At 41.2% G+C, this 27,937-nt stretch overlaps 1 protein-coding gene across 1 annotated transcript; it reads left to right on the plus strand.

Annotated features, from left to right (window-relative positions):
- Nucleotides 1-279: 279 nt before the first annotated feature.
- On the plus strand, nucleotides 280-17,922 carry LOC103529204 (myosin-1B). Its single transcript, XM_030461704.1, has 38 exons — nucleotides 280-483; nucleotides 573-716; nucleotides 809-965; nucleotides 1,515-1,542; nucleotides 1,640-1,751; nucleotides 1,831-1,923; nucleotides 2,030-2,093; nucleotides 2,175-2,273; nucleotides 2,380-2,483; nucleotides 2,567-2,705; nucleotides 3,271-3,389; nucleotides 3,489-3,638; nucleotides 4,209-4,379; nucleotides 4,975-5,284; nucleotides 5,844-5,917; nucleotides 6,225-6,312; nucleotides 6,392-6,509; nucleotides 7,334-7,457; nucleotides 7,607-7,743; nucleotides 8,422-8,677; nucleotides 9,184-9,426; nucleotides 9,532-9,708; nucleotides 9,793-9,938; nucleotides 10,027-10,117; nucleotides 10,208-10,597; nucleotides 11,253-11,379; nucleotides 12,245-12,363; nucleotides 12,581-12,777; nucleotides 13,188-13,371; nucleotides 13,470-13,635; nucleotides 14,242-14,366; nucleotides 14,562-14,870; nucleotides 14,972-15,175; nucleotides 16,030-16,155; nucleotides 16,244-16,414; nucleotides 16,500-16,604; nucleotides 16,882-16,977; nucleotides 17,610-17,922. The coding sequence occupies exons 1-38, from the start codon at nucleotides 280-282 to the stop codon at nucleotides 17,760-17,762; spliced, it is 5,820 nt and encodes a 1,939-aa protein (XP_030317564.1). The 3' UTR covers nucleotides 17,763-17,922.
- Nucleotides 17,923-27,937: the final 10,015 nt, after the last annotated feature.

Here is a 27,937-nt window from a genome sequence, read left to right on the forward strand (position 1 = left end):
ACAAATCAATAAATGACGAACCAGAAAACATTATTCTGTAAATAGAGTTGTCCAGTAGGCCTGGAGAGCTGACTGTATAAAAGAGAAATAATGAAAAGAAAATTACAGAACAGAGCTCTGAATTAGCAGAAAAATGAAAGAGTGAATTTGATCAGTTGATACATGCAGCGGGAGCACCATCTAATCTATGCTGTATGATGTTTCTTTCATTATGCACATTTGTAATATATTTTCTACTTTCACAGATAGTTGCTGCATTACCCCTTGTAAACTGCAGCCATGTCATCAGATGCTGAGATGGCTGCCTTTGGGGAGGCAGCTCCCTACCTCCGAAAGTCAGAAAAGGAGAGAATCGAGGCCCAGAACAAACCTTTTGATGCCAAGTCATCTGTCTTCGTGGTTCATGCAAAACAATCCTATGTGAAAAGCAAAATCCAGAGCAGGGAATCCGGGAAGGTCACTGTCAAGACTGAAGATGGAGAAGTGAGCGAAAAAAAAATTCAAAGCTTGAGAATACAATTTAATCATTCTGTGAACTTTTAGATGACCGATATGTATCTTTATTTTGTCAGACTCTGACTGTGAAGGAAGATCAAATCTTCTCCATGAACCCTCCCAAGTATGATAAAATCGAGGACATGGCCATGATGACCCACCTCCATGAACCCGCTGTGCTGTACAACCTCAAAGAGCGTTATGCAGCCTGGATGATCTACGTAAGTACCAGCCACAGTCTCCCTTTGGGCAGCTAGGAGGAACTGCTCTGCCAGGCTAAGTGGAGCCAACGGGCTGTCTCCTTTCCTCACAGACCTACTCGGGTCTCTTCTGTGTCACTGTCAACCCCTACAAGTGGCTGCCCGTGTACAACCCGGAGGTGGTGTTGGCCTACCGAGGCAAGAAGCGCCAGGAGGCCCCTCCACACATCTTCTCCATCTCTGACAATGCCTATCAGTTCATGCTCACTGGTGAGTGCCTGAAGTCCCTCTGCAGCAATGTAAACCTAAAAACTCCACTAATCTCACTGTAGCATGTGACAAGTCATTTAAAGACATCATAAGCTGTATGAATCAGAACTTCATTTATGCAGGAATTTATTTGAAGTGAAACTGACCCAGAAGCATGCATAGATTCAGCACTGTGTTTTATTTGCACTTTATTGTATGAAACTCTACACTCACCAACTGCCTAAACAGCTACTTTTTTCCACTAACAGAACAGAAAGAATTATTATTCAATATAGTACTCTATTTTTTATGGCAGTATGATTATATTTCTTGATGAGAATTGTGAAACACAAGTGGGACACAGACAACATGAGGACCACATGCCTCTTACAGCTCTGTGCATCAATTTCAGCTTTCTATTGTTGGGAATTAGGCAGTTTTGAACTACTTGGCTACTACTACTTTTTGAGCTCGGAGAAGGCCCAACTTCCATTTTGAGTTTTACATCCCAATTATCTCAGCTTTACCCAGGTCAGCTGCTAACACTATGTTACATTCTGCCTTCCACAGATCGTGAGAACCAGTCAGTCCTGATCACGTAAGTACCTCCCTGTTCAGGTCCCTGTGGGGCTGCCCAGTGCCATGGGACCTCCTGCCTGATCACACACTCTCTGCTTCTCTCTTTGGTTTGACAGCGGAGAATCTGGTGCAGGGAAGACTGTGAACACAAAGCGTGTCATCCAGTACTTTGCAACCATTGCAGCGAGTGGGGACAAGAAGAAAGAGGAGACATCTGGCAAAATGCAGGTGAGGTCCTAAGGGTAGGAACCTGCAACTACCGAATTTCTTTAGGAGCTGTATCATGATAAAGGGATTTTTATTCTAGGGGACACTTGAGGATCAAATCATCAGTGCCAACCCACTGCTGGAGGCTTTTGGTAATGCCAAGACAGTCAGGAACGACAATTCCTCACGCTTTGTAAGTACCTGCCTAAGAAAAAACTCCTTTTTTTCACAGTGACTTGAATATTCTTGCAGGCAGGATTGGTTAAATGGATCTCAATCCACCTTTCTTCTTCTTTCAGGGTAAATTCATCCGAATCCATTTTGGTGCCACGGGGAAACTGGCTTCTGCTGACATTGAAACATGTAAATGACCCTCCTGGCCTGATCTCTTTCCTTCCAGCCACCTCAGTTCTTGTGCTAACTCTGTCTTACCATCCTTGCCAGATCTGCTGGAGAAGTCCAGAGTCACTTTCCAGCTCAAGGCAGAAAGAAGCTACCACATATTTTACCAGATCATGTCCAACAAGAAGCCGGAGCTAATTGGTAGGAAAGATCACTGAACTCTCCAGACAAAGGTTTATGGAACAACCCCTAGTTCCTTCACATGCCAGTTCAATTGGATCTGTCTGTGTTTTGTCCTTCTTTTCAGAGATGTTACTGATCACCACCAACCCATATGACTATCTCTATGTGAGTCAAGGTGAGATCACTGTTCCCAGCATTAATGACCAGGAAGAGCTGATGGCCACGGATGTAAGTAATGCACAGAAGTTTTCTTTGGTGGGCCCTGACCTTTATCAGGCTTGGTACTCTCACTTTAATGATTCTTTTCGTAGAGTGCCATTGACATCCTGGGCTTCAGTCCTGATGAGAAGACAGCTATTTACAAGCTGACAGGGGCTGTCATGCATTACGGCAACCTGAAGTTTAAGCAGAAGCAGCGTGAGGAGCAGGCAGAGCCGGACGGCACAGAAGGTACCAGCATGATACATCCCACAGCACAGTACCCACCAGAACACTCTCAGTAAGGCAGGCAGAATTCAGAGCCATTGACTCAGCCTGCACAGTTCCCCAGATGTGCTGGAAAACATAGGCGTGTTCTAACCAGGAGAACACAACTCAGTGGAAGATGAAGATTATTTTGAACTATGCAAAATGTAAGGTCCACTGAAGCCTAAAACCCACTCCCACTGGCTGACACAGTAGGAGTTAGGCTGAAGAAAAGCAAGCTGTGCTGACATAGCTGGCACAGAACTGGAAGCCACTTTGCTCACTGCCTGAAGTTTATCAACACAGGTGGCTACTATCATTTACCATCAGCTGTAGTCACTTCCTAATGGTGTGCAGCTGTGCAAGCCAGAATCCTGAAGCTGCTCTGCTTCAAAACCCATGTTCTGGAGGCAACTCACAATGCTTGAACTGGATAATAATGAATAATAAATAATTCAATATAATAGACTTATTCTATAGAATAAAATTGCCCAGTGTTCTTTCTATTGGAGAGCTAATATTTGATCCTGCTGTATGCTTCTTCCCTTAGTTGCTGACAAGGCTGCCTACCTGATGGGTCTGAACTCAGCAGATCTGCTCAAAGCCCTGTGTTATCCACGGGTCAAGGTGGGGAATGAATATGTGACCAAGGGTCAAACTGTGCAGCAGGTAAGAAGCAAGGGATGATGGAAAGCAAATTACATGAATTGAAAACTTTGAACTTCTTCTTTTGCCCTGAATGATAACTTTCCTTTTACTTTTCTTTAGGTATACAATTCAGTTGGTGCCTTGGCAAAGTCTGTCTTTGAGAAGATGTTCCTGTGGATGGTTGTTCGCATCAACCAACAGCTGGATACCAAGCAGCCCAGGCAGTACTTCATTGGTGTCCTGGACATCGCTGGCTTTGAGATCTTTGATGTAAGAGGACATTCTTTATACAGGTTTCCTGGAAGAGTCATTAAGAAACTGGAATAGTTTTGCCTTTTCTTTTTTTTTTTTTTTATGGATTGCTTTATTGCTTTCTGGTTCTCATAGTACATATTCTACACAAGGACTGCAAGTTTTTGTAGATGTCTATTGTTACATGCAGAAGGGAATTGCATTTAGAACTGACAAGAAAATGCTGAAAAACTCATAGGTAGTAGCAGAGACAGATTTTGAACACGTTAAAACATCCCATGTTGAAAGAAAATTTTTCTGATACTGAAGCCAGATTCCCTCTGAAATCTTGGGAATAGATTGAAAGTGTACACAACTCAAGTAGAATAAAAGTTGGACTTGGAGTAAGCTCTGCAGCTTTTCAGAGCTCAGAATCATGTTGAGACAGTAGGGGAGATAATGCAGAGGATGGAATATGCCAGTCACTTGTTCAGTTTCATGGCTAGAAATTCAGGCCCCAAATCATGGACATCTTAATGGGTTGAAAATAAAACCTGTTCAAAGATGGAAAGTGTTCCTGGGAAAGTGAAATCTCTTTGCATTCTGCAGTTCAACAGCCTGGAGCAGCTGTGCATCAACTTCACCAATGAGAAACTGCAACAGTTCTTCAACCACCACATGTTCGTGCTGGAGCAGGAGGAGTACAAGAAAGAAGGAATTGACTGGGAGTTCATTGACTTTGGGATGGACCTGGCTGCCTGCATTGAGCTCATTGAGAAGGTTTCTGGACCCAATACAACTTAATAGCTTTTTAGATGTGAAACATAAAAGGAAACCTCAATGCACAATTTAGACCACTGTTAATGTGTGGAACTCAGCATGTTTTTTTCTGGGCTTAAAGAATTTTGTATTTTGTCTTTTATTTCATTGCCTATGGGATTCTGTTGTGTAGTACACATGATTTATATGGGGACAAAATTTCAGTCTGAGTCACTCTTCATAGTCAAATGTGTGCGGTATTTTTATATGCATGATGATTGAGTAAATACATTGAGCAGCTTCAATTTTGGTATGTTTGAAGAAGTTTTCCATCTTGTTTCCAAGAAAAAGCATTTAGGAAGTGTAAATTCTTCTCCAAATCGGTATGCTACTAATACTTTATTACATCACAACCTTGAAACTTATGAGTGAGCGTGTTTTCATATAACTAATGGCATATCCACTAACAAAATGCCCTTTCTGGAAAAAAATAAGACTACACATTCTGAGAAGGACTTTTTGAAGGACTTTTATCTTCCATGCCTCTCCCTGATATACATTATCTCTGCTTTTTGCTTCCACATTTTCTTCCCTTACATGTTCCTATTTCTTCCAGCCCATGGGCATCTTCTCCATCCTGGAAGAGGAGTGCATGTTCCCCAAGGCAACTGACACTTCTTTCAAGAACAAGCTCTATGACCAGCATCTGGGCAAGTCCAACAACTTCCAGAAACCCAAACCTGGTAAAGGCAAGGCTGAGGCCCACTTCTCCCTGGTGCATTATGCTGGCACAGTGGACTACAACATTGCTGGATGGCTGGAGAAGAACAAGGACCCTCTGAATGAAACTGTTGTGGGGCTGTACCAGAAATCATCTTTGAAGACACTGGCCTTACTCTTTGCCTCTGCTGGTGGGGCAGAAGCAGGTGATTTCTTTGAATTCAGTTCAAGTATATTTTTCACAGGAAAAAAAAATTGCAGTAATATTTTGCAGTAATACTAACATTTCAAAAATTAGAAACATGAAATGTCATCTACTTATACATCTTAGTCACTTAGACTAATAAAGGATATTACATTTCTCTAGGGACCTTAATAGTTAGGATCAGGAAGCTGTACTAAAACATTAACACAAAGACCAACGTGCTACTAAATTTATTCATACTCTTTAATGTAAAAATTCATAACGACTACACTTAGTCTATTCAATAGGGATTTAATTCAAATAACTTACTTTGCAAAATGTTACATTTCCTGTTTGCCCTTTCTTAACTTCAGCCATCAGATGTTTTTCTGCTTTCATCTGAAAAAAATCAAGGCTCTCATTGTAACTTTAAACATTGTATACAGTTGCAAATTTTTACACAATTACAATTCTTATACTATTACATTTTGTATTATTTTAAGATGAACACACAAAGTTTTTCAGATTCTAATCATGTGCTTTTGTTATCAATTTCTTTTTTAAAAAATATTTTTGTTTAGAGAGTAGTGGCGGTGGCAAGAAGGGCGCTAAGAAGAAGGGTTCTTCCTTCCAGACTGTTTCGGCTCTTTTCCGGGTATTGTAGAATAATCATTATAAATTTTACTGCATTTTGAAAAAGATACAGAAAATTAATTTCAGAAGAGATTTAGAGTCATCTAATATATAAAATTTTCATGTTCAGAAATGAAAAAGCCACGTGTTTCATAATAAAGAAGGATTCTCGTTGAATCCTTGGAAGTAATCTTTCAGAAAAAAAGCTGTACTAAAAAAAAAAACAAAACAGTACTGTTCATGGTTTTATCACAGTGCCTTCACTCCATCTAGTACTGAGGTTGTCTAAGTGTCATTTTCTAAAGCAAGTTGTTGCTCTTGCTCTTAAGGAAAACTTAAACAAGCTGATGAGCAACCTGCGGAGCACACATCCCCATTTTGTGCGATGCCTTATTCCTAATGAAACAAAAACACCAGGTAAGTTGTTAACATTTAAATATACGATAAATGTGTTCTTCTCTGTGTAGTACAATGAATTCATTATGTCGTTTACTAGGTGCCATGGAACACGAGCTGGTGCTGCATCAGCTGCGGTGTAATGGTGTGCTAGAAGGGATCAGAATTTGCAGGAAAGGATTCCCCAGCAGAATCCCCTATGCAGACTTTAAACAGAGGTCAGATTCCATGTCATACACCCTCCAACATATCCACCAGTGCTTAATGATGTACACTTCCTAATAGTTTTAACCACTGTGGCAGTTATGGGAGAAGTAGATTGTACCTACCTTTAGGCATACAAAAGTGAATTGTCCAAGGTAATAATCCAGTCTCTTTCTACAGCTAACAAAAGAATAAGAATTTTCAATGGGCATTTATTTACTCCTTTGTTCATATTCTGCCATGGGGTAAAGCATTTTTAAATTATCTATCCAGAAATGAAGTTGACTAGCTTAGACTTAGTTAACTTCTGGGTAGCAAGTGTAGAATCACTTTCAGTCATTAGCACAGAAATGTCAACAAAAAACCTAGAAAATACTCTAGACTAACTTGTTGGGGAAAAAAAACAAACCAAACCGAAACAAACAAACCACAAATAAAATAAAAAATCTTGCATCATATTCTATATCAGCTGGAAAATACCCAGAGAGTTTGTACTGCCACTATTTACGATGAAGAATTTCTTTACCTCTCCACATATTTTTTTCTTGCACATAAAGATCACATTTGGAGAGCATTGGATACTAGAGCATGTGAAATATGTCAGCTGTTACTTACGGAAATCAGTACCCATTCTGTGTCAATTTCTGGACTGAGGAAAATGTAAGGTGTTTTTTTCCTGAAAACACATTTACCCATGAAAATATTATTTCTAAACAATAGAACAGAGTTCAGCCATATTCACATTTGTCCACTCTTGATTCTTGACAATGGCATCATCACTACAAGTTTGACTGAATCAGATTCCTATCTGAACTTCTTTATATTCTTCTTCCTGCAGGTATAAGGTGCTTAATGCCAGTGCCATCCCAGAGGGACAGTTCATTGACAGCAAGAAGGCTTCTGAGAAGCTCCTTGGATCCATCGATGTGGACCACACCCAATATAAATTTGGTCACACCAAGGTACAAATGCTGCTTGACTGATGTACTGTGCATACACGCATACATACATGCATACATACATGCACATATATATGTGCATATTATACCTGACATTATGTACTGTGCTTGAAATACCTGACATAATGTACTGCAACATTCCCTATCTCAAGGTGTTCTTCAAAGCTGGGCTACTGGGACTCCTGGAGGAGATGAGAGATGAGAAGCTGGCCCAGCTCATCACCCGCACACAGGCAAGGTGCAGGGGCTTCCTGATGAGAGTGGAGTTCAAGAAAATGATGGAGAGGAGGTAGATACTTATTTGGCTTGCTGGGCCAAATCTCATTGGCAAAACTGAAAATAAGCTGCTTCTTTACAAGTCTCATTTGTTCTCATTAATTCGGTTTACCATATGGACGTATTTGGGAGGATAACCTGGCAGTAGGAAAAGCAATAATCTCACTTGTAGAAAAAATTACTGTTTCAAACCTACATCACCCTCTACACTATTTTTTTAATAAATTCAGTAAATGGCTACATCATATGTCCAGAAACCAGTTATCTAGTCTAAGTTAATTATTTTACTGCACCATTATAACTGAAGGTGAGAAACACTTCTAGTACAAGTATGCTCTTCTCTTGAATAAGTTTTATGAAAGGGATCAATTCAACTTCTAGAGGTTTTCTTTTTCTTTACCTGTGAGAATGTGACAAACATCTAGACTTCAAAATGTCCATACAGATTAATGATCTACATCACACTAAGGAGTTATCTTTAGAGATACCTGTATTGTGTGTGTATATATATATATAATAGTATTAGGAAATATATAATTTATACTATATAATATATTTTTACACACACCGAGATACAGTACTATAATATAAATTACTATACATCGGCCTTCATGTAATATGTCTGTATAGACAAGTATGTATTATAAATTCAAAAGTATGTAACATAATTTATATTTTATTTACATTTCAGGGAGTCCATCTTCTGCATCCAGTACAATGTGCGGTCTTTCATGAATGTGAAGCACTGGCCCTGGATGAAGCTGTTCTTCAAGATCAAGCCCTTGCTGAAGAGTGCAGAATCTGAGAAGGAAATGGCCAACATGAAGGAAGAGTTTGAGAAAACCAAGGAAGAGCTTGCGAAGTCTGAGGCCAAAAGGAAGGAGCTGGAGGAGAAAATGGTGAAACTGGTGCAGGAGAAAAATGACCTGCAGCTCCAAGTGCAGGCTGTGAGTATTGCTAATGTTTTTGGTTTCTAATGTCTTGCATAAAATGATACCAAATGTCTCAGTAATAGACACATTATCCCAAACCAGTGCTTATTTTAAGAACATATCTGACGACATAGTTTTGTTCATCAGAACTCTATGCAAGTTTCCATTCCAGTCCAATGCAACATAAGTAAAATGAAGTTACAAAGGAGATACTATCAAATCTGATTTCAAGGCTTCAAAATCAATGTTGGAGCTACAAGAGCAAAGTTTAAGGAGAGAAAAACCATAAGAAAACCAAACCACAAAAGAAGTTTAGATGTTATATTTATAGTATGATAAAATACTTCAGATTTTCTGGGGGCTGGACAGAGTAGAAAACAAAAAGATTCTTGTATTCTTGAAATGCATTACCTATAAAGGACATTGTAAAGCTGCATTGAGAAGAGTACTACATTTTTGAAAATCAGTATGAAAAAAAAAACCTGTATAAATAATATATTATTTAAATTTATCATGTGTAGGAAGCTGATGGTTTGGCTGATGCTGAGGAAAGATGTGACCAGCTCATCAAAACTAAAATCCAACTGGAAGCCAAAATTAAGGAGCTGACAGAGAGAGCAGAAGATGAAGAAGAGATTAATGCTGAGCTGACAGCCAAGAAGAGAAAACTGGAGGATGAATGTTCAGAGCTGAAGAAAGATATTGATGACCTTGAGCTAACACTGGCCAAGGTTGAGAAGGAAAAACATGCCACTGAAAACAAGGTATGAGGCAGAACTGTTCATGCAAACCTCACTCAAGGCCACTGTGCTGTTACAAGACTTATGTCTCAACTTCCTTTATTTACACTTGCTCCCTTCTTCTCAAAGGTGAAAAACCTCACAGAGGAAATGGCAACCCTGGATGAGACCATTGTGAAGCTGACAAAAGAGAAGAAAGCCCTCCAAGAGGCCCATCAGCAGACGCTGGATGACCTGCAGGTAGAAGAGGACAAAGTCAATACTCTGACCAAAGCAAAGACCAAGCTGGAGCAGCAAGTGGATGATGTAAGCACACAGGCATAGAGCAAGAACAGGACAGGTGTGGAGTTAGACCGGCTGGTAGAACATGGATGGTCTTGTTTGTTGTAGCTGGAAGGGTCCCTGGAGCAAGAGAAGAAACTGCGCATGGACCTTGAGAGAGCCAAGAGGAAACTGGAAGGAGACCTGAAGCTGTCCCATGACAACATAATGGATCTGGAAAATGATAAACAGCAGCTCGATGAGAAACTGAAGAAGTAAGTATGGCTGTGGGACACCTGAGGGCTGGGCTGGTGCACTTGGGTGGTTTTGTTCAGGAACTAAAAGGATTTGCCTTGCCCCAAGGAAAGACTTTGAAATCAGCCAGATCCAGAGCAAAATTGAGGATGAGCAAGCCCTGGGCATGCAATTCCAGAAGAAGATCAAGGAGCTGCAGGTGAGTCTCTGTTCCTTCTTTCAACCCATCCAAAAGCCATCAACTGGGACAAAGGCATAGGTGTGAAGGGCTGTTCCCAATGTTCCCCAGGCTCGTATTGAGGAACTGGAGGAGGAAATTGAGGCAGAGCGAACGTCTCGGGCAAAAGCAGAGAAGCAGCGGGCTGACCTCTCCAGGGAGCTAGAGGAGATCAGCGAGCGCCTGGAAGAAGCAGGAGGAGCTACCTCAGCTCAGATTGAGATGAACAAGAAGCGTGAGGCAGAATTTCAGAAGATGCGCCGTGACCTGGAAGAGGCCACGCTGCAGCACGAAGCCACAGCTGCCGCCCTGCGGAAGAAGCACGCGGACAGCACGGCTGAGCTTGGGGAGCAGATTGACAACCTGCAACGGGTGAAGCAGAAGCTGGAGAAGGAGAAGAGTGAGCTGAAGATGGAGATTGATGACCTGGCCAGTAACATGGAGTCTGTCTCCAAAGCCAAGGCACTGAAATAGTTCTTTGTAGTAATTCAAACTTAATCGAGTATTTATATTTTAACATAGAAATTATGTTATTCATACTTGAAACTTGAAACTATTCATCATGAATAGCTACACTCTACATCTTGAATTTGATTTTAAATATTTCAGTATTATTATAATAATATGTTCTCTCCTTTGGGTGAGAGTTAAAAATCTGATCTGAAGCACCTAAGGATATATACGGTCTCATTGCATGGTTCAGACTATTACAGCTGTGAAATGTAAGACACTGCCCTTGTAAGTTTTTTCATTTTTTCTATAATAGGAATTAGTCTTACCCAGCCCTTTCCTTTTTATTCCTGTATTTCCTTTCCTGCCTTAAATACTTTAATGACAAAAATCAGTATGAGATGAACAGAAAGTTAAATTATTTTCTCATGTTACAGTATACCATCAGCCTTTTTATCTACTGAAAAAAATGAGTATACATTAATAAATTATATAAGTGTTCAAAATAGGTATCCAATTTTCATAGAAAGATATATTTGCTGAGACATTTTGAGTATAATTCTAAAGCTTTGGTTTCTTTTTTTTTTATCCTTCAAAGGACTTGAGATTCTCAGTAGTTATATGTTGAATCTCCAGTCATGTTTGATTCTTTTCTTAATGCAAATAGGCAAATCTGGAGAAGATGTGTCGTTCCCTAGAAGATCAACTCAGTGAGATCAAGAGAAAGGAGGAGGAACAACAGCGCACAATTAATGACATTAGTGCACAAAGAGCTCGTCTACAAACAGAAACTGGTAAGACATTTATGTTTTTAACATATAGATCCGTATATGACCTGTAGCTTTAAAAAGAAAAAAAAAAGAAGAAAAAAAAAAAAAAAGGTCAAAAGGACCTGAAGGTCTTAGTGGAAACCAAGTTAAACCTGGTCAAGAAATGTCCTCTTGAGACAAAGAAGGCTGACAGCAGGTTAACAGAGGCTGATCCTTCACCCCACAGGTGAGGTCACATCTGGAATACAGTTTCCAGTGCTAAATTCCCCATTATCAAAGAAACAGACATCCTGGAGCAGGACCAGTAACATGATTCAGGGACTGGAAAGAACAGTCTGTGGAACAACCTCCTCACCACTGTGGTAGGGTCCCCATCATTGGAGGTTCTCGAGACATGAAAGGACAGGGTGCTAGATAGTCTCATCTAGTCTCCCTTTCCCAAGACAGAGAGGACTGGATGACCTTCAAGATCCCTTCCAACCTAGACTGTTCTGATTCTGTCATTGAAGTTTTAAACAAATAATCTCTCATAAACTAAACTTCATCCTTCTACTTCCCAGGGGATATTCAGCAGAGGTCAGCGATATACCTGAGCACATATACTCCTTCTGTAAGCTCAAGGCTTGAAGTGTTCACTTGACTTAGTGTAACATAGTAAGATGTGGGACTTACTAGCTAGATGTTGGATAAGGGGCACGATATATCTCATTTATGCCTCTAGGACAAATGTTTCAGCATACTCAGAGATAAAGATAGGTATTAGTGATTACGATTCCATGAAAGAAAGAAAAATGTATTAGCCAAACAATATTATGTGCATTTAAATATCAATTTCAATAGTTCTAAATAAGTAATAAGAAGGTTCTTTTACTCATCCGAACCATCCCAGGTGAATATTCGCGACAGGTGGAGGAAAAAGACGCTCTTATTTCTCAATTGTCAAGAGGCAAGCAAGGATTTACCCAACAGATTGAAGAACTCAAGAGGCACCTAGAGGAAGAGATAAAGGTAAGAAGGCTCCCCAAATCCTGTCTTTCAGATACAGATGAAAGTTTCAGATACATATGAAATTGCAAAATCAAAAAGATGAGAGGGACGAAAAGCACATATATGTAATTCAGTGCAAGTCTCCCCAAGCAAGCTCTTCTCCCTCTTTTCTGCACATTATCCAGTAATTCTTTTACAAGATATTTCCATTTTTCTAACACTACTACTTTTCCTGAAGGCCAAGAACGCCCTGGCCCACGCCCTGCAGTCTGCTCGCCACGACTGTGACTTGCTGCGGGAACAGTACGAGGAGGAGCAGGAGGCCAAGGGGGAGCTGCAGCGTGCCCTGTCCAAGGCCAACAGTGAAGTGGCCCAGTGGAGAACCAAATATGAGACAGATGCTATTCAGCGCACAGAGGAGCTGGAGGAGGCCAAGTATGTGGGGAGGGTGAGGAAGACTGGGAGAGACTGAGAACAGAAGTTTCAGGAGACCACTGTGATGTTCCCTGAAACAATCCACTGCTCTAATTCTGGCCATGGTGCCAGGATGAGAGCAATTGGGGAAAGCACAACGGGGAAAGGCAGGATCAGCAAAGCTCTTCAGATGGGGAATAGCAGAGGGATGCTGATGTGAACAGCAGGGTAAAGAGAAGAGTCTCAATTGCTGTAGCCCAGGATACAGCCATAGAAATAGAGCAGCTGGATGGGAGAGTTCCTACACGTCTACACAAACGGGGATCACACACTACCAAGTGGCTAAATGTGATGTTGTGAAAAACATCCTGACTGCACACCACAAGATCCCATTTCCCCACTTACATGGACCTGTGCTTTCCTCCTCCCAGGAAGAAGCTGGCACAGCGCCTGCAGGATGCAGAGGAACATGTTGAAGCTGTCAATGCCAAATGTGCTTCCCTGGAAAAGACAAAGCAGAGGCTGCAGAATGAAGTGGAGGACTTGATGATAGATGTGGAGAGATCAAACTCTGCCTGCGCAGCTCTGGATAAGAAGCAGAGGAACTTTGACAAGGTCTTTTGGGCTCCAGCCCTGGAGAGGGGAGGGCAGAGCCTGGGCAGAGCCTCCCCTCCTGATTGTCACCTCCATACTCACGCCCCATTTCTCTTCAGATCCTGGCAGAATGGAAGCAGAAGTATGAGGAAACGCAGGCTGAGCTGGAAGCCTCCCAGAAGGAGTCTCGCTCGCTCAGCACGGAGCTCTTTAAGATGAAGAACGCCTATGAGGAGTCTTTGGACCACCTGGAGACACTGAAGCGTGAGAACAAGAACTTGCAGCGTAAGTCATAGAATCCTAGGGGTTAGAAGGGACCTCGAAAGATCATCTAGTCCAACCCCCCCTGCCAGAGCAGGGCCACCTAGAGTACATCGTGCAGGAACGTGTCCAAGCGGGTTTTGAATGTCTCCAGTGAAGGAGACTCCACGACCCCCCTGGGCAGCCTGTTCCAGGGCTCTGTCACCCTTACAGTAAAAAAATTTTTTCGAATATTCAACTTGAACCTCCTGTGCTCCAATTTACATCCATTACCCCTTGTCCTATCACTGGTCATCACTGAGAAAAGCCTAACTCCATCTCCCTGACACTTACTCCTTACATATTTGAAAACATTGATGAGGTCACCCCTCAGTCTCCTTTTCTCCAAACTAAAGAGACCCAGCTCCCTCAGCCTTTCCTCATAAGGGAGATGTTCCACTCCCTTAATCATCTTAGTAGCTCTGCGCTGGCCCTCTGCTGCTGGCAGGGCCTTCTCACTGACCACCACTACCCAGCACTCCACACAGCTCTGTGGCCACAGGTCTGCAGAGATGCCTGTCACCTTGGTGTGGCAGGGCCCTTCCCATCCATCTCTCTGCCTGACCATGACATTGGTCTTTGCTCCCCCAGAGGAGATTTCTGACCTCACGGAGCAGATTGCTGGGGGCGGAAAGGCAATCCATGAGCTGGAGAAAATCAAGAAGCAGATTGAGCAGGAGAAATCTGAACTCCAGGCCTCCCTGGAGGAAGCTGAGGTACACAGCATCATTTGTTGCTCTCATATATGTCTTGGATCTCTGACTAATGAGCACTGGGACATAATTCCCAGGCGCAAGAGGAAAAGAGTGTTTGTATAAAAAGGCATTATCTAAATACATCTCTCCTTCTCATTGAGAGCTTCTGGTCCAACATTTGCTTCATAAAAAGTATTTTAATTTTTTGTTGTCCAGGCCTCCCTTGAACATGAAGAGGGGAAGATTCTGCGCCTCCAGCTTGAGCTCAACCAGGTGAAGTCTGAGGTTGACAGGAAGATAGCAGAGAAAGATGAGGAGATTGATCAATTGAAGAGAAGCCACCTCCGAGTCGTGGAGTCTTTGCAGAGCACCCTGGATGCTGAGATCAGGAGCAGGAATGAAGCACTGCGGCTGAAGAAGAAGATGGAAGGAGACCTGAATGAAATGGAGATTCAGCTCAGCCATGCCAATCGCCAGGCTGCAGAGGCACAAAAGAACCTGAGGAACACACAGGGAGTGCTCAAGGTTTGTTTAACAAAAGGTGCCTGCAGAGAAATATCTGACCTAATATTCTCCATGCCAAACAACTCTGAATCTGCTCAAAATTTCTTTCAATGGATCTACAGGATACCCAGATACACCTGGATGATGCCCTCAGGGCACAACAGGACCTAAAGGAGCAGGTGGCCATGGTGGAGCGCAGAGCAAACCTGCTGCAGGCTGAAATTGAGGAGCTACGGGCAGCACTAGAACAAACAGAGAGGTGTAGAAAGGCAGCTGAGCAGGAACTGATGGATGCAAGTGAACGTGTACAGCTTCTCCATACCCAGGTGAGTCACTTGGTGAGAAATTACACTCTTCGTAAGTAGGGGAACACTTGGATGCTTTATTCCAAGTGTTATTGGAGGCTCACCTTTGAAGATGAGAGTCTGTTCTGAAATAAACATAGTGGAACAGTAAGAGTTTTTTACTGAAGAAGTGTGTACAGTGTCTGTGTTCCCAGGTTGATTCAATGATACCCATGCTTCTACTTTCTTTGCATACTAACACAATGTCCCAGGGAAGGACACTTAGAGGGGTCAAGATTTTTAGTCACACAACCCAAATGGTCCGCTATTTGAGAAGTCAGGGACTGAAACTCTGAGACTACACCACCATTCACTACTTTCTCAGTTAAAATTTAACACCTGATACTCCTTGATGTTTCTGAACTCTAGGGAGAAACAGGTATGAACTCCTGGCTCTGATATAGCCCATGTCAAGCAGACTGTGACATGAGCTACACATTATAACAGTAATCCATGAGTCAAGTGATGAAATCTAAAAAAAAGAATCTGGTTTCAAATGCTGAAAAGATTCTGGAAGGAATCCATCCTACCAACATTACAAATGTTCTCCAAGAGTGAATTAGTCTTTCTTAATTATGTTGAAGAGAAGGCATTTCACTGACTTCCCTCACTCTATTTCTACTATTTTTCTGTACCACTCTTGGTGGGTGAGATGCAGAGCAGGTCATTTGAAGTGCTCTTTTTCCAATTAATACAACTAATCATTGAAGGGGGGAAAAAAAAAGCAATCTGTGGGATCATATTTTCACAAAATTATGTCTGAAATTATTCAAAATCCTGAAATGTTCTTTATTTGAAATAACGAGCTAACAAAACAAACATCTGCTGCTCAACAGAACACCAGCTTGATCAACACCAAGAAGAAGCTGGAAACAGATATTTCCCAAATTCAGAGTGAAATGGAAGATACAATCCAGGAAGCCCGCAATGCTGAAGAGAAGGCCAAGAAGGCCATCACAGATGTGAGATGGGGAGGGTTTCAGTGATGATGGTGGCTGTATTCATTAAAAAAATGTCTCCAACTATAATAAGATTTTGCCCTCTCATCAGGCAGCCATGATGGCAGAAGAGCTGAAGAAGGAGCAGGACACCAGCGCCCATCTGGAGAGGATGAAGAAGAACCTGGACCAGACAGTGAAGGATCTGCAGCTTCGTCTGGATGAGGCTGAGCAGTTGGCTCTGAAGGGAGGCAAGAAGCAGATCCAGAAGCTGGAGGCCAGGGTGCGTAGGGCTTTTGTTTGTGCATGAGCAGCCATGTCAGGTGTGCAGCCATCAGGGAAGCTCTAAAGTGGACTTGTCATTGCAGGTGCGGGAGCTGGAAGGGGAGGTTGATGCTGAGCAGAAGCGCAGCGCTGAAGCTGTGAAGGGTGTGCGCAAGTACGAGAGGAGGGTGAAGGAGCTGACCTACCAGGTAAGGCAGGAGGACTCCTTGAGCTCACACCTCTTTTCTTATAGAAAGCCCAAATGTATCACTTAGGGAATTCTCAATGTCCTGAGCCACACAGTTAAAAAGGAGACTTTGAACAACAGTATGAATTATCTTTCTGAGCGTGTCAAGAAGATCTGGTTTTTTATGTCTGCCTTACTGGACAGCAGTTGTCTTATCATGAATGTGATTCTCTGTTTTATGCAGAGTATTTAAACGGGAGGGGCAATTACATGCTTCTCTTTCTTGGCCTTCTCTTTAGTCTGAGGAAGACAGGAAAAACGCTCTCAGGCTGCAGGATCTGGTGGACAAACTTCAAATGAAAGTGAAAGCGTACAAGAGACAAGCTGAAGAGGCTGTAAGTTTTCCTGTGTGCCACCAGTCTCCAGTCAGCTGGAGATGGAATTCTGTGTAGCTGCTTTCCCCTGTATAGCTCCACTCCAACTTTTTTATTGTTTTGGAATGAACAGCTGTTCTGGTGAACAATTTGGGGGTCTAGATGGCAGCAGAATACATTTTCTGTGAGCATTATTGCATCACTGGGAAGAGCAGTAAAGGCTCAGGTCATAACTGGGGGAGTAGGTCTCTGCTTCCTTTTATGTTCATTATTTCATATCTCTGCCTTGAACAAAAAAAAAAACAACCACTTCAGAACTGTAATACATAACTTTATGGCAGTAAGTAAATGCAAAGTGGAAATAACTGCAATAATGTATATTTATTCGAATTTTCAAAGTACATTAGCACTTCATATTCAGAATGGGATTCCTTATATATCTTACTAGCCATCTAAACATTTATCATTTAAGCTTTTTCTTTGGATTCTCTCTAGAAGTATTAGAAATAATGTAATGCTTATTCACACTCTTCCCTTTTTTTTTTTCCTTCATTATGTGAGGGCAAAATACCACACGATGTCCATTGCAGTATTACAGGAGAAATATTATTAAACATTTTAAAACATATTTATCTCTCTTCCTATGTGCACAGGAGGAATTATCCAATGTCAACCTCTCCAAGTTCCGCAAGATCCAGCACGAGCTGGAGGAAGCCGAGGAGCGGGCTGACATTGCAGAGTCACAGGTCAACAAGCTCCGAGCAAAGAGTCGTGAAGTTGGCAAAAAGGTGGAAGGTGAAGAGTAAAGGCCTCTCATGCTGTGAAGTGAAAGAGAATTGCACAAAATGTGAAATTCTGTCTCTTTCATTTCTGTCTCTTCTTTTCTAATCACTGCCTAGTCCTTTATCGAGCTCTAGATAATGAATGCCTGGATAATAAAAAATTGTAGAGATTTTCACATGGAAAGAAAGAAGTTTACTGTTTTATTTTAACCATTATCTTGAACTCTTTAAGGTGTACATTTTTGCTTACTTATTTAAATTCACCCAATTAAAAATCCTTAGAGTGTTTCAGCCACTGTTAAAGATGTCTAACACTACATCCTCAACATGGGATTTCATTTAAGAATCCTTATTGTTTGCAAGAGAATAGAATTACCCATACCACTTCTGCATTAGTCATACAATAAATTTTATCTGAAGGTTCTATCCAAAGAATAAGCATTGCATGTTCCAGTAATCCATCCTAAACATTGATTACTCTTTTAAACTGTCTTGTTTGCAAGAAGATTTTTTTTTCAGGTTAAATGTCTTCAGACCATCAAGCCACTTTGAAACATAGTTTAGAGGACATTTAAACCTAAAATGAGATCTACTTTTAACTTCTGTTCACAAAAGTGATATGCAAACCAACAATCCAAGGCTAGCAGGACAAGCTACCTTGTGTAGTTGTTCTATAATCTGTTCTCAGAACCCTCCTGTATCTTCTTAGATGGTTAGGCATCTCTTTAGCTCCTATGCAGTCTCTGGGGTTATCCTGATAAATTTCCCTACATTGGCCTCACTTAAAATCTGGGGTTTCTTTCTTTGTAAAGAATACATCATTTTTACATCTTTGTAAAGCATGCATCAGAGAATCAAAGGAAATGAAAGAGAAATAGGGGTCACTTTCTCAGTTGTAACCTAATACTCAGAGCTCTTGCCCTTCTATGGTTATAAAGGATTTGAACCACCGAGACCTTCTCATGATTATGTCATATTTCACTGGACATGCGAACACTGGACAAGCCAAATCAACCTTTCCTGTTGAAGATGCACTGCTATGCCTTCAGAAGTAAAAAATATTTCTCTACAATGAAAAATATCAAAATGGTTTCTGTAAGACAATGGAGAAAATACTTATCTGGGAAAAAGATGAATGTGGTTAGGAAAAGACAAAATTATAGCTGGTGTTCAGTCTACCAGTTCAGTCACTTCTGATTTTTCCATAGGTCTAATTCTTGATTTAAGACACATGAAAGATAGCATTCAGTGACAGAGCTACTCAGTAAATTTTCCCCTTTGTTTTCTGTTTAGTATTATTCCAACTAAGTTTGAAGATGGAAATATTAAATTTCTCATAGGCTTTCCAAGACTATAAGATACATGTGTGAAACATCATACATTAATGTCTTTACTTACTGCATGCAATTTATGCATACACCTCTATCTGTGTGTATATATATAAACACATATGGATATATAAGCATATACACACATACTCATATGTATATATATAAAGTTTCCAAAGCAGTTTTTTTCAGCAGCACTGTAGTAATATGAAGATGTATGTTAGTTTTATCACTGATACGTAATTAAGGTCAAAAAATAGTAATTAGTTTTAGGGTTAATTTTCGAGACTTTGATCAGCATTTCACAGCTTTACAGGAGAGCTTCCCCTGACTGTAGTACTAGTTGAGTGTCCCCATACCTCCAAACCCATTCCCAGAGCCATGTCAGATGCTTGAAAAATTAAGTCTGCAGCATTGATTAACACCTGTAAAAATATTGCTACCAAGTTTCTTTCAGAGGAATAAAAAGAAGATGACAAATCAGCATGTATCCTTTATGCAATGTGTATAGAACTCTTGCCACGTATGGCATGGAAACAAAAGCAGTAGGCTACCCCAAATCCTTGTGATCACATCAAAGCTGTGTTATCAGCCCTACCCTCATTCCTTTTCCCATGCTTGCTGATATTCTGTGTTCACAGCTCAGTGCTGTCAAGCCTTCACACTCCTATCAGCCTGATTCTGCACCTACAGGGGGTTGCTGGGGGAATACTGTTTAAGATTTCCCAAAGAGAGTATTGCCATATCATACTGCACCCATTACAAAGCATGTGCCTTACTGCAGTTAAATCTTAAAACAGGGATAAGGAAAAACATCTCTGGTCTGGACAAACATTTCCAACAACAAACATTAAATAGCTAAAAACCTTCACTCACAGCTGTCATGCTTCAACTAAGTCTGAAGGAAATCAAAAGCAGTAAATGGCAATGGCTAAGCCTTGCACATGCTTTTACAGGAAGAAGAAAGTAAGGCTTCAGTCTGGTTACTTGTTTTCTACCTGGCTGATATTGCTGAACCTCTTTAGACAGGAGGCTGCAGCTGAGGTTCTTTTCTGGTGGTCTGATAGGCTGCAGAGACTAGGACTGACTAAGGAACTGAGTCCACTGCTAGAATAGTTCCCACCAGTAACTTCTTGGAGCAGGACTTCCACAGGAATGAGTCACAAAACATCAGGAGAGAGCTGTGTGTGCCTCTTGAGGTGTCTCTTCCACCTATTGTTGATGATGCCACGTTGTTTCCACAGAGGAAACCCTGTAGTGAAATGAGGCTATCAGGTGTTGCTAATTACAAGGTGGAAGGCATGAGCTTGTGTCAAGCCCACCTGTGCCCAATTAGTGCTGACCCCAGTTGTGCATGAGCAGGATTGGGCGACCAATAAAAGGTGAGCTTGACACAAGCTCACCCCTTCACCTAGTAATTAGCAACACCTGATTGCCTCATTTCACTACAAAACCCAGCTAGGATGCAGTTGACATCCTAGTGCCCTGTGATTGGCTTTATTATACAAAAAATTTTTGTCTGCATGCCCACAAAGCAGCACAGAGAGATAGTGGCAGGGAGGGGAGCCCAAATAACCCATTTGCTCCGAGGCCTGTCATAGGAGCCATCAGCCCATCAAGGGCACTTGTCTTCCAGCCGAGGAGGGCACAGGGTCATCTGGGGACTCCTGAGGAACAGGTAATTTTGCTAGGTCCCTCCCAGGGCTGCACATGACCCAGGATGCAGGTGTGGAACCCACTGCCATGAGCCACAGGCAACAGGTCTCCTTTCCAATTGAGGAGCTTTGCTGCCAGTGGGTGTGGGGCATGCTGTGCGATGCAAGAGAAGAGCAGGTGGGATTGCTCAGGGCTAGTGGTGGAATGTTTGAGGAAGGAAAAAAGGTGTGTAAGAGGAGGGGATTAGGTGATCTATACAGGAACACACGTAGGAAAGTAGAGAGGTAATGTGATGAAAAGAATCAATGCCATGTAAATAACAGCTTGTCAGTACATTTTTCTGGCCATGCCCTGTGTCTGATCATTGCAGTCTGTCCTGTCGTGCTATTAAACTCCTTTCTAGCTCTGTCCTGAGTGAGGACTCCCTATTCATTGTGCCTTTGGTGTGAGTGCTGTACCTGGAGTCAGACCATGGGCTGAAAGGCCCGTGTGTCCACAATGCAACAACTGGATCAAGTGTGCAAAGGTCTGTGTTTGTCAGTGAGGATCAAGCCAGACCAGCTGTTTATCCAGCCAGACCCAGATCTGTTTATCATGGAGAAGATTGGGAGGGTATCTTACCAATGCTTAGAAATATCTAAAGGGCAGTTGTCAAGATGATGGGGACAGACTCTTTCCAGTGGTGCCCAGTGACATGATGAGGGGCATGGGGCAAAACCTGGAACATGGGAAGTTCCATCTGAACATGACTTCTTTGAGGGTGGCAAAGCACTGGAACAGCACTGGCTCTCCAGAGAGGTTCTGGAGTCTCCTTCTCTGGACACATTGAAAACCCACCTGGAAGTGATCCTGTACAACCTAGTCCAGGTGAATCTGCTTTAGCATGGGGTTTAGATTAGATGATCTGCAGAGGTCCCTTCCAGCTCCTACCATTTTATGATCCTGTGATGTGTATTTTGTTCTTGCTAGTAGCCCCTCATCCTGCTCAGTCAGAGGGAGCAAGATGAGGCTGTTGGTGGTGCCCATGTTTCTGTCAGCATTCTGAGCGTCTGTGATCTGTACAAGTCATGTAGAAAAGAAGATAAATATACACACACACACATATACATGTGTACGTGTATAGTTTTGTTTGCATTTAGATATGTAAATGCATACAGGGGGTAAATACTTTTGCCCTGTCTGTGTTTGTGCCTCCTGGGAACATATCTTCCACCAAGGTACAGGGAGCATGGGCCAGGGGACATGGATCTGGAAGCATGGAGATGCAGCACCCTTGTCTCTCTCAGATAGACTCTCTCAGCAGACTTTTATCTCTGTCAGATACAGCATGGTCTCTTTTTCTTCAAAATTTGGGATAGTCAGCAGGAGTCATCTGGGCTGTGAGTATTCCCAAAACAGCAGTTCCTTCATATAGCTTCAGTTGGGAAGAGAGGTAGAATGAGTTGGTACAGGGTCTTCCCTGTTAAATATGGAAGAAAAGGACAATACAGAGTTGTGTTTTTCTGTTTTAAAAACTAGATAATTACACCACAGTTCACAAATGCCACTGAATCCTATATCCATCCTCACAGATATTTTCATAGCAAGGGGAGTAGCAGTGCTTGAGGGAGCCAGATTCAGGTGGGATCCACAAAGATGCCTTATAGAGCAGCTTTGGACTGGATGACTGATCAGGTAGCTCCGAGCGTCCACCGGCAGAGCAAAGTACTGGGGTCATCCCTGTGGCCTGTGCAGTTCTGAAGCTGACTGCTGATTCCTGACCACAGGAGAAAGGGGAGGCAGATCTGGGCAACAGGAAGGCAAGAGAGGTCACTTCTCCACTCTGGTTTTACTGCCTGCTGTAAGAGCTCAAAAAAAGCACAGTGTTGATATCCCAGAAGATACTTTTTAAAAAGTCATTGAGTCCTTAGAAGTAGGCAAGATCCTTCTGGCACCTTGACAGTCATTACTCAGTAAGTTAATGACTTAAAATCATGATAGCTGTTTCATAACCTGCTAGTAGGCTTGACAGAGAAGGATAGAAAGGGTAGATGGGATGTTGCTCAGGAGGGCTGTGAGGTTACATAAGGAGTGTCAGGAAACAAGGCTTGTTTAGGCAGTACCAGAGGGTTGTGCTGAGCAGTTAATGCAATATATATTTATATATATAGAGAGAGAGATGGTGAAGTGAGTTTTCCCCCAAGCTGCTCCTGGGTTTCGCTTCATTTCAGGCCACTTTGAAGGCTCAGAGATCATCCTCAGGGACGCTCATAAGGCTGCAGTAATGCCTGTCCTTGACCAGGATCACTTCTCAGAACTATCTCATGTAACAACACATACACACACTTAGCTTCATTAAGAAAGGTGATACACCTTCTCATATGGCTTTTAGCTATTCATTAAGGCATTGCCAGCTGGTTCTTCCACCTATCCACCTATTTTTGATTCTACACTAAGTTTGTGGAATATGTTTTTCCTTTACAAATGCTGTTTTTCTCTCTATGTTCTATTTACCAGTGTGTCTTACATTTCTACACATTATTAGCTTCTATTCTTTCTCCAGTGCAGACACCAGGTTTACTGGGCCACAGTTCCACAAAACACTTTAAAAATTAGTGTTCCACTAGTCAGCTTCCAGGTTTCCAAAAAGCAAGGCAGCTTTAGTAAGAGCTCTGTCATTATTTAACTGAAAAGTCAAATTCTAAAAGGATAATCAGTTCTGTTCCAGCTCAAACCAGGACAAGTTCACACACTGAGTTCAGCTGTTTCATCCCTGCACCTTTCTGGAATTATTAGGTAAATCTCATCTAGTATTGGATGCTTGTTACTAATTTTGTCTATTTGGCAGAATGTGCTATGGTCATCACTTTATTAGCTGAATAGTACTGGCAGAGAAATTGAGCCTTTTTTTATCCCAGCACTGCATTTTAGGTTTTTGTTCTTCGGAGCTCTAGATAAGAACCTAAATAAGCGATATAATTTGCTTGTACAAGGAGCTGTTACAGATGTGAGATCAGCTCTAAATGGGTGCAAAGAATTTATATTGTTTCCATTGCTCCTGCATCTACTTTTGCTGCCAAAGCTGCCTGGAAAGATAAAAAAAGGGGGGGTGGTTGTACCTTTACAATGCCAAGGTATTGTCACAAGTCATGGCTGGGTAACGAAATGTTTTCGAGTTTTGTTGTTCCAGGAAGGGCAAAAGGAAGTTGCAGACCTCTCATTTAGGGTAAAACAGCCCCACAGTCCACCAGATAACAAACAGGTTTTATCAGTAACTTGAACAGAATATGGATTGCTGTCAATTCTACGAACACTAAAACAAACTGAAGATACAACTTCACTGCTTTATGATGGGGGGGAAAAACACAATAAATTTATTATAGAGATCACCTCACTCCAAATATATACAATATATATTGTACCATTGACCATTTTGCAGTGTTCAGAAGTTAGATGAAAGACATCTTCAGTGCCCATGTTCCAATATTACAGCAGAAGCTCTTGCAGGGCAAGGGTAGTTGACAGCTGTTAAAAAAGCTTGCATATATTTTTAGAAAAGAATCTCTCAAAGATTATCTTTAATTCTACTTGACCTTGGTGCAGTGTCAAACTCTTGCTCAGTTGTACATAAAATCAACATGCAGTATCATAAACTTCTGACAAGTTTAGATTAAGTTTCTTTTCCCTTTAAACTATCTTTCAACTTTCATTAGAAAAGAGTGTCATTTAAATTGAGGCTGAGAAAATGAACTTCTATTGCATATTCTCAAAGCTCAAACATGTTTGTATTTAATGGAGGAATGCTTGCTGAGTTAAAAAATGTATCTGAAAATGTATCTTGCCATGAATATATATTTAATATTTATTATAACAACTAATAATTATTATATATTAATATACAATAATAAATTTACAGATTTGTATAATATATAGTAAATTACATTATAAATATAATTAATTTCTAACAAATTTTTATATTTATTATAATTTTATAATAAAATTGTAATAAATATATACACTTATATAGACGTATATAATTTATTCTGCCATCACTGATCATTTGAGCCTAAAAGTCCTTCTGCTTAGTCTGAGAAGAGCTACAGAGAAGTTCTCACTCTTCTACTGATGAAATAGGAGATTGTATGCCAAAATGTTTTCAACAAACTGGACATGACAAAATGAAACTGTGGTGTCATTACGGCATGAAACAATAGTGAGTTATGTCACAGTTCTGCATTTTGTGGATGGTGTTTCTTTTCCTTCTTTTCTCCAAAACCAGTCACACATAACCTTGCTAATTCATCATTTAAAGCACAGAGAACAGGCTTTATCCCATGATAAATACTAATAATATATATGATAGAGAACCTTTTTGGCTTTTAGAGGCCTGAATGAACTATTAAGGACACCATCCAAACTTGCAGAATCAGTAGTTCAGATAATGATCTTAAAGGCCAGGCAACTTTGCATCACTGAATATGTAATGGTAGATTCATATGTAAGGGCTAAAGCAACAGAATTATATTTTCAGAAGCTCTTTGATAGGAGACAAGAAGAAATTAGTTGCCTGTTTTCCCAGCTCATTCTTTCTGGTGTACTGCAATAACAGCAAGCAACATAATAACCTGTTAAGATTCAGTGATAAATATTAGAAAAGGTGAATGGCATGAGGAGCAAATTCATTCATTCATTCATGGCTTGGTTTCGTGAACAAAGATTTCAGAAGGGTTCTCCCTGTTCTTGCTGCAAGTGCGCTGATGGCTGGAAAGGCCAATGCAGGACAAGCAGTGCAGTGGCAGAAGGCACAGCAGAAAGTCTCCTACCTTGGACAGTCAAGTCATGGTTCTTTCTGGTGCTGTCTTTTCTCCTCAAGACTGATTCTCCATATGTTCTCAAAGGAGGCAGCAGCATTATGGATGGTGTGTCTGTCTCCATGTCTCTCAATTGGAGGCCAGAGAGGACCACTGATGGCAGTCAGTATGGCCAAAGCTGAGGAATTGTTTCAGGGAGTCCTTGTATCTCCTCTCTGGGGCTCCTCTGTTGCAGCAGCCGGTGGGAAGTTCACCATAGAGCACAATCTTAGGCAGGGGGTGATCCTCCATCCTGGAGACGTGCCCTGCCCAGCACAGCTGCATCCTCAGTAGTGTGGCCTCAATACTGGTGACCCCTGCCTGTTCAAGGACAGGAACATTGATCACACAGTCACTCCAGTGGATATTTAGGATTGTACAGAGGCAGCACTGATGGAAGCATTCAAGGAGTCATGGGTGGTGGTGGTAGAGACCCATGATTCAGACCAATATAAAAGGGTAGACAGTACAATGTCTCTGTAGACACCAATCTTTGTACTTTTCTTCAGGTGTTTATTGCTCCAGACTCTTTTATGAAGTCTTCCAAATGCTCTGTATGCCTTTGCTAATCTGCTGTCTATCTCTTTGTTGATCTTGGCATTCGAGGAAATAATACATCCTAGAGAGCTGAACTGCTGGACTACTTAAGCTCTGATTCACCTATGGTGATGTGGGGATGATGGAAGTCTTCCTGTGGTGCAGGCTGGTAGAGAACTTCTGTCTTCTTCAAGCTGACTTCCAGCCCAAAAAGATCTGCAGACTCTGCAAAGCAGGATGTTATGTGCTGCAGAGGTGCTTCTGTGTGAGCAATGAGGGTAAAGCAACTCTGGGACTTAAACAGCATTGATATTTATGACTCTATATACTTTCTTGTTAAATGTAGCAATATTAATTGCACATAGATTTGTTACTGGTTTTCATTTCTATGTATTTCAGTAAGTTGGAACACCACACAGTAATGTACCCACTGCATAGATTAAAAATTACTTAATTGAAAGGCATCAAAATTATTCTATATCTTTAGGGTCACAAGTGGGTGTGTCTTTGGAAGGGAATGGTTCTTCACCATATACTATTTTAATTTTAGAAAATGACATAGGAGCAAATGAAAAATCTCCTTCATTACAAAAGAAATATATGAGTCAGAAATAAAAGACAAAATAGTCTGACAAAGAATAATCATTACTCCGGTATCCCCACGGTTAAGCTAAAGATTCACATACTTAGAATGCAAATATAAGTGCTTGTAGAAAATAATAAATGCAGCACATAATACAGATGGAGCTGTACTAAAACAAGCTCTTGAGACTACTGAAATTTTGAAGGTGCAAACAAGTTCAGTGCTGCAGCCAGCACAGATAATTTTAATATTTCGCAGAATCACAGAATGTTTAGATTGGAAGAGACCTCCAAGACGATCCAGACCAACCTTTGACCAACACCACAGTCAACTACTAAACCATGTCCTTAAGGACCAGGTCCAGACGCCTTTTAAATTCCTCCAGGAGTGGTGACTCCACCACTGTCCTGGGCCATTCCAATGCCTGACAACCCCCTCAGTGAAAAAATATTTCCTAACGTCCAGCCTAACCCTCCATTTCCCCAGGGAAAGGAAAAGGAAAAGGAAAAGGAAAAGGAAAAGGAAAAGGAAACAAAGAACAGAAAAAGAAAAAGGAAAAGAAAATGAAAGAGAAGAAATCTTCTCTAGAGAACTGCTTGGGACTTGCTAGTCAGGAAATCCACCTGTTTATCTTGTCATGCTAAACCTTATTCAAAGGCCTCTTTTTATATTTTATAGCAAGCAACCAGTGATTAAGTAGTATAAATGGACACATCCCTGCTGGTGATTCTATAGTGCTGTGGTTCTTTCTGGCTCTCTTACATTTGTTCTATCTCAGAACACTGAACACTTTCAATTTTTCTCTCCTATTAGAAAAGCTTCAAGAGAAAGGATGGGGAGTTTCATTCCTTGTTTCCCTGGTTGCAGCTCCCTTGTAAGTGAGTGATAAAGCTGAAGACTAAATTAATAATGAATGTGGAAATGAGGAAATCACTCATGAGTAAATGACTCATGAATGAGTCATGAGGAAAAATTAATCCCATTTTTCTTCATAGAAATGTTTATAAGATGACCATCCCTACTCAGAAGAGATCATAGAGATGCAATATCTATGTCTCTGAAAACATGAATTTCTCTGTTTGGTAGTGATTTAATAGAGAAATTACTTGTTTCACATTATTAGGAATAGAACAAAGCACAAAGAGAAACCATGGCATAAGTGTATGGTTATATGAGTCCTCACAGCTTGAACACTTAATGCAGTTGTAGATACATGTACAAAAAAGGAGTTGAATTAATTGGGGAAAACTTAGAGGGGACAAGAGT

Source organism: Calypte anna, chromosome 18 (genome assembly GCF_003957555.1).
Source record: "Calypte anna isolate BGI_N300 chromosome 18, bCalAnn1_v1.p, whole genome shotgun sequence".
Taxonomy (NCBI): domain Eukaryota; kingdom Metazoa; phylum Chordata; class Aves; order Apodiformes; family Trochilidae; genus Calypte; species Calypte anna.

Excerpts from the sequence above, each read along its gene's own strand:
- LOC103529204 (XM_030461704.1), top strand. The coding sequence starts at position 280 with ATGTCATCAGATGCTGAGATGGCTGCCTTTGGGGAGGCAGCTCCCTAC. Across the intron at positions 4,380-4,974 it reads GCATTGAGCTCATTGAGAAG|CCCATGGGCATCTTCTCCAT; the intron begins GTTTCTGGACCC and ends TATTTCTTCCAG. Across the intron at positions 10,118-10,207 it reads AGAAGATCAAGGAGCTGCAG|GCTCGTATTGAGGAACTGGA; the intron begins GTGAGTCTCTGT and ends AATGTTCCCCAG.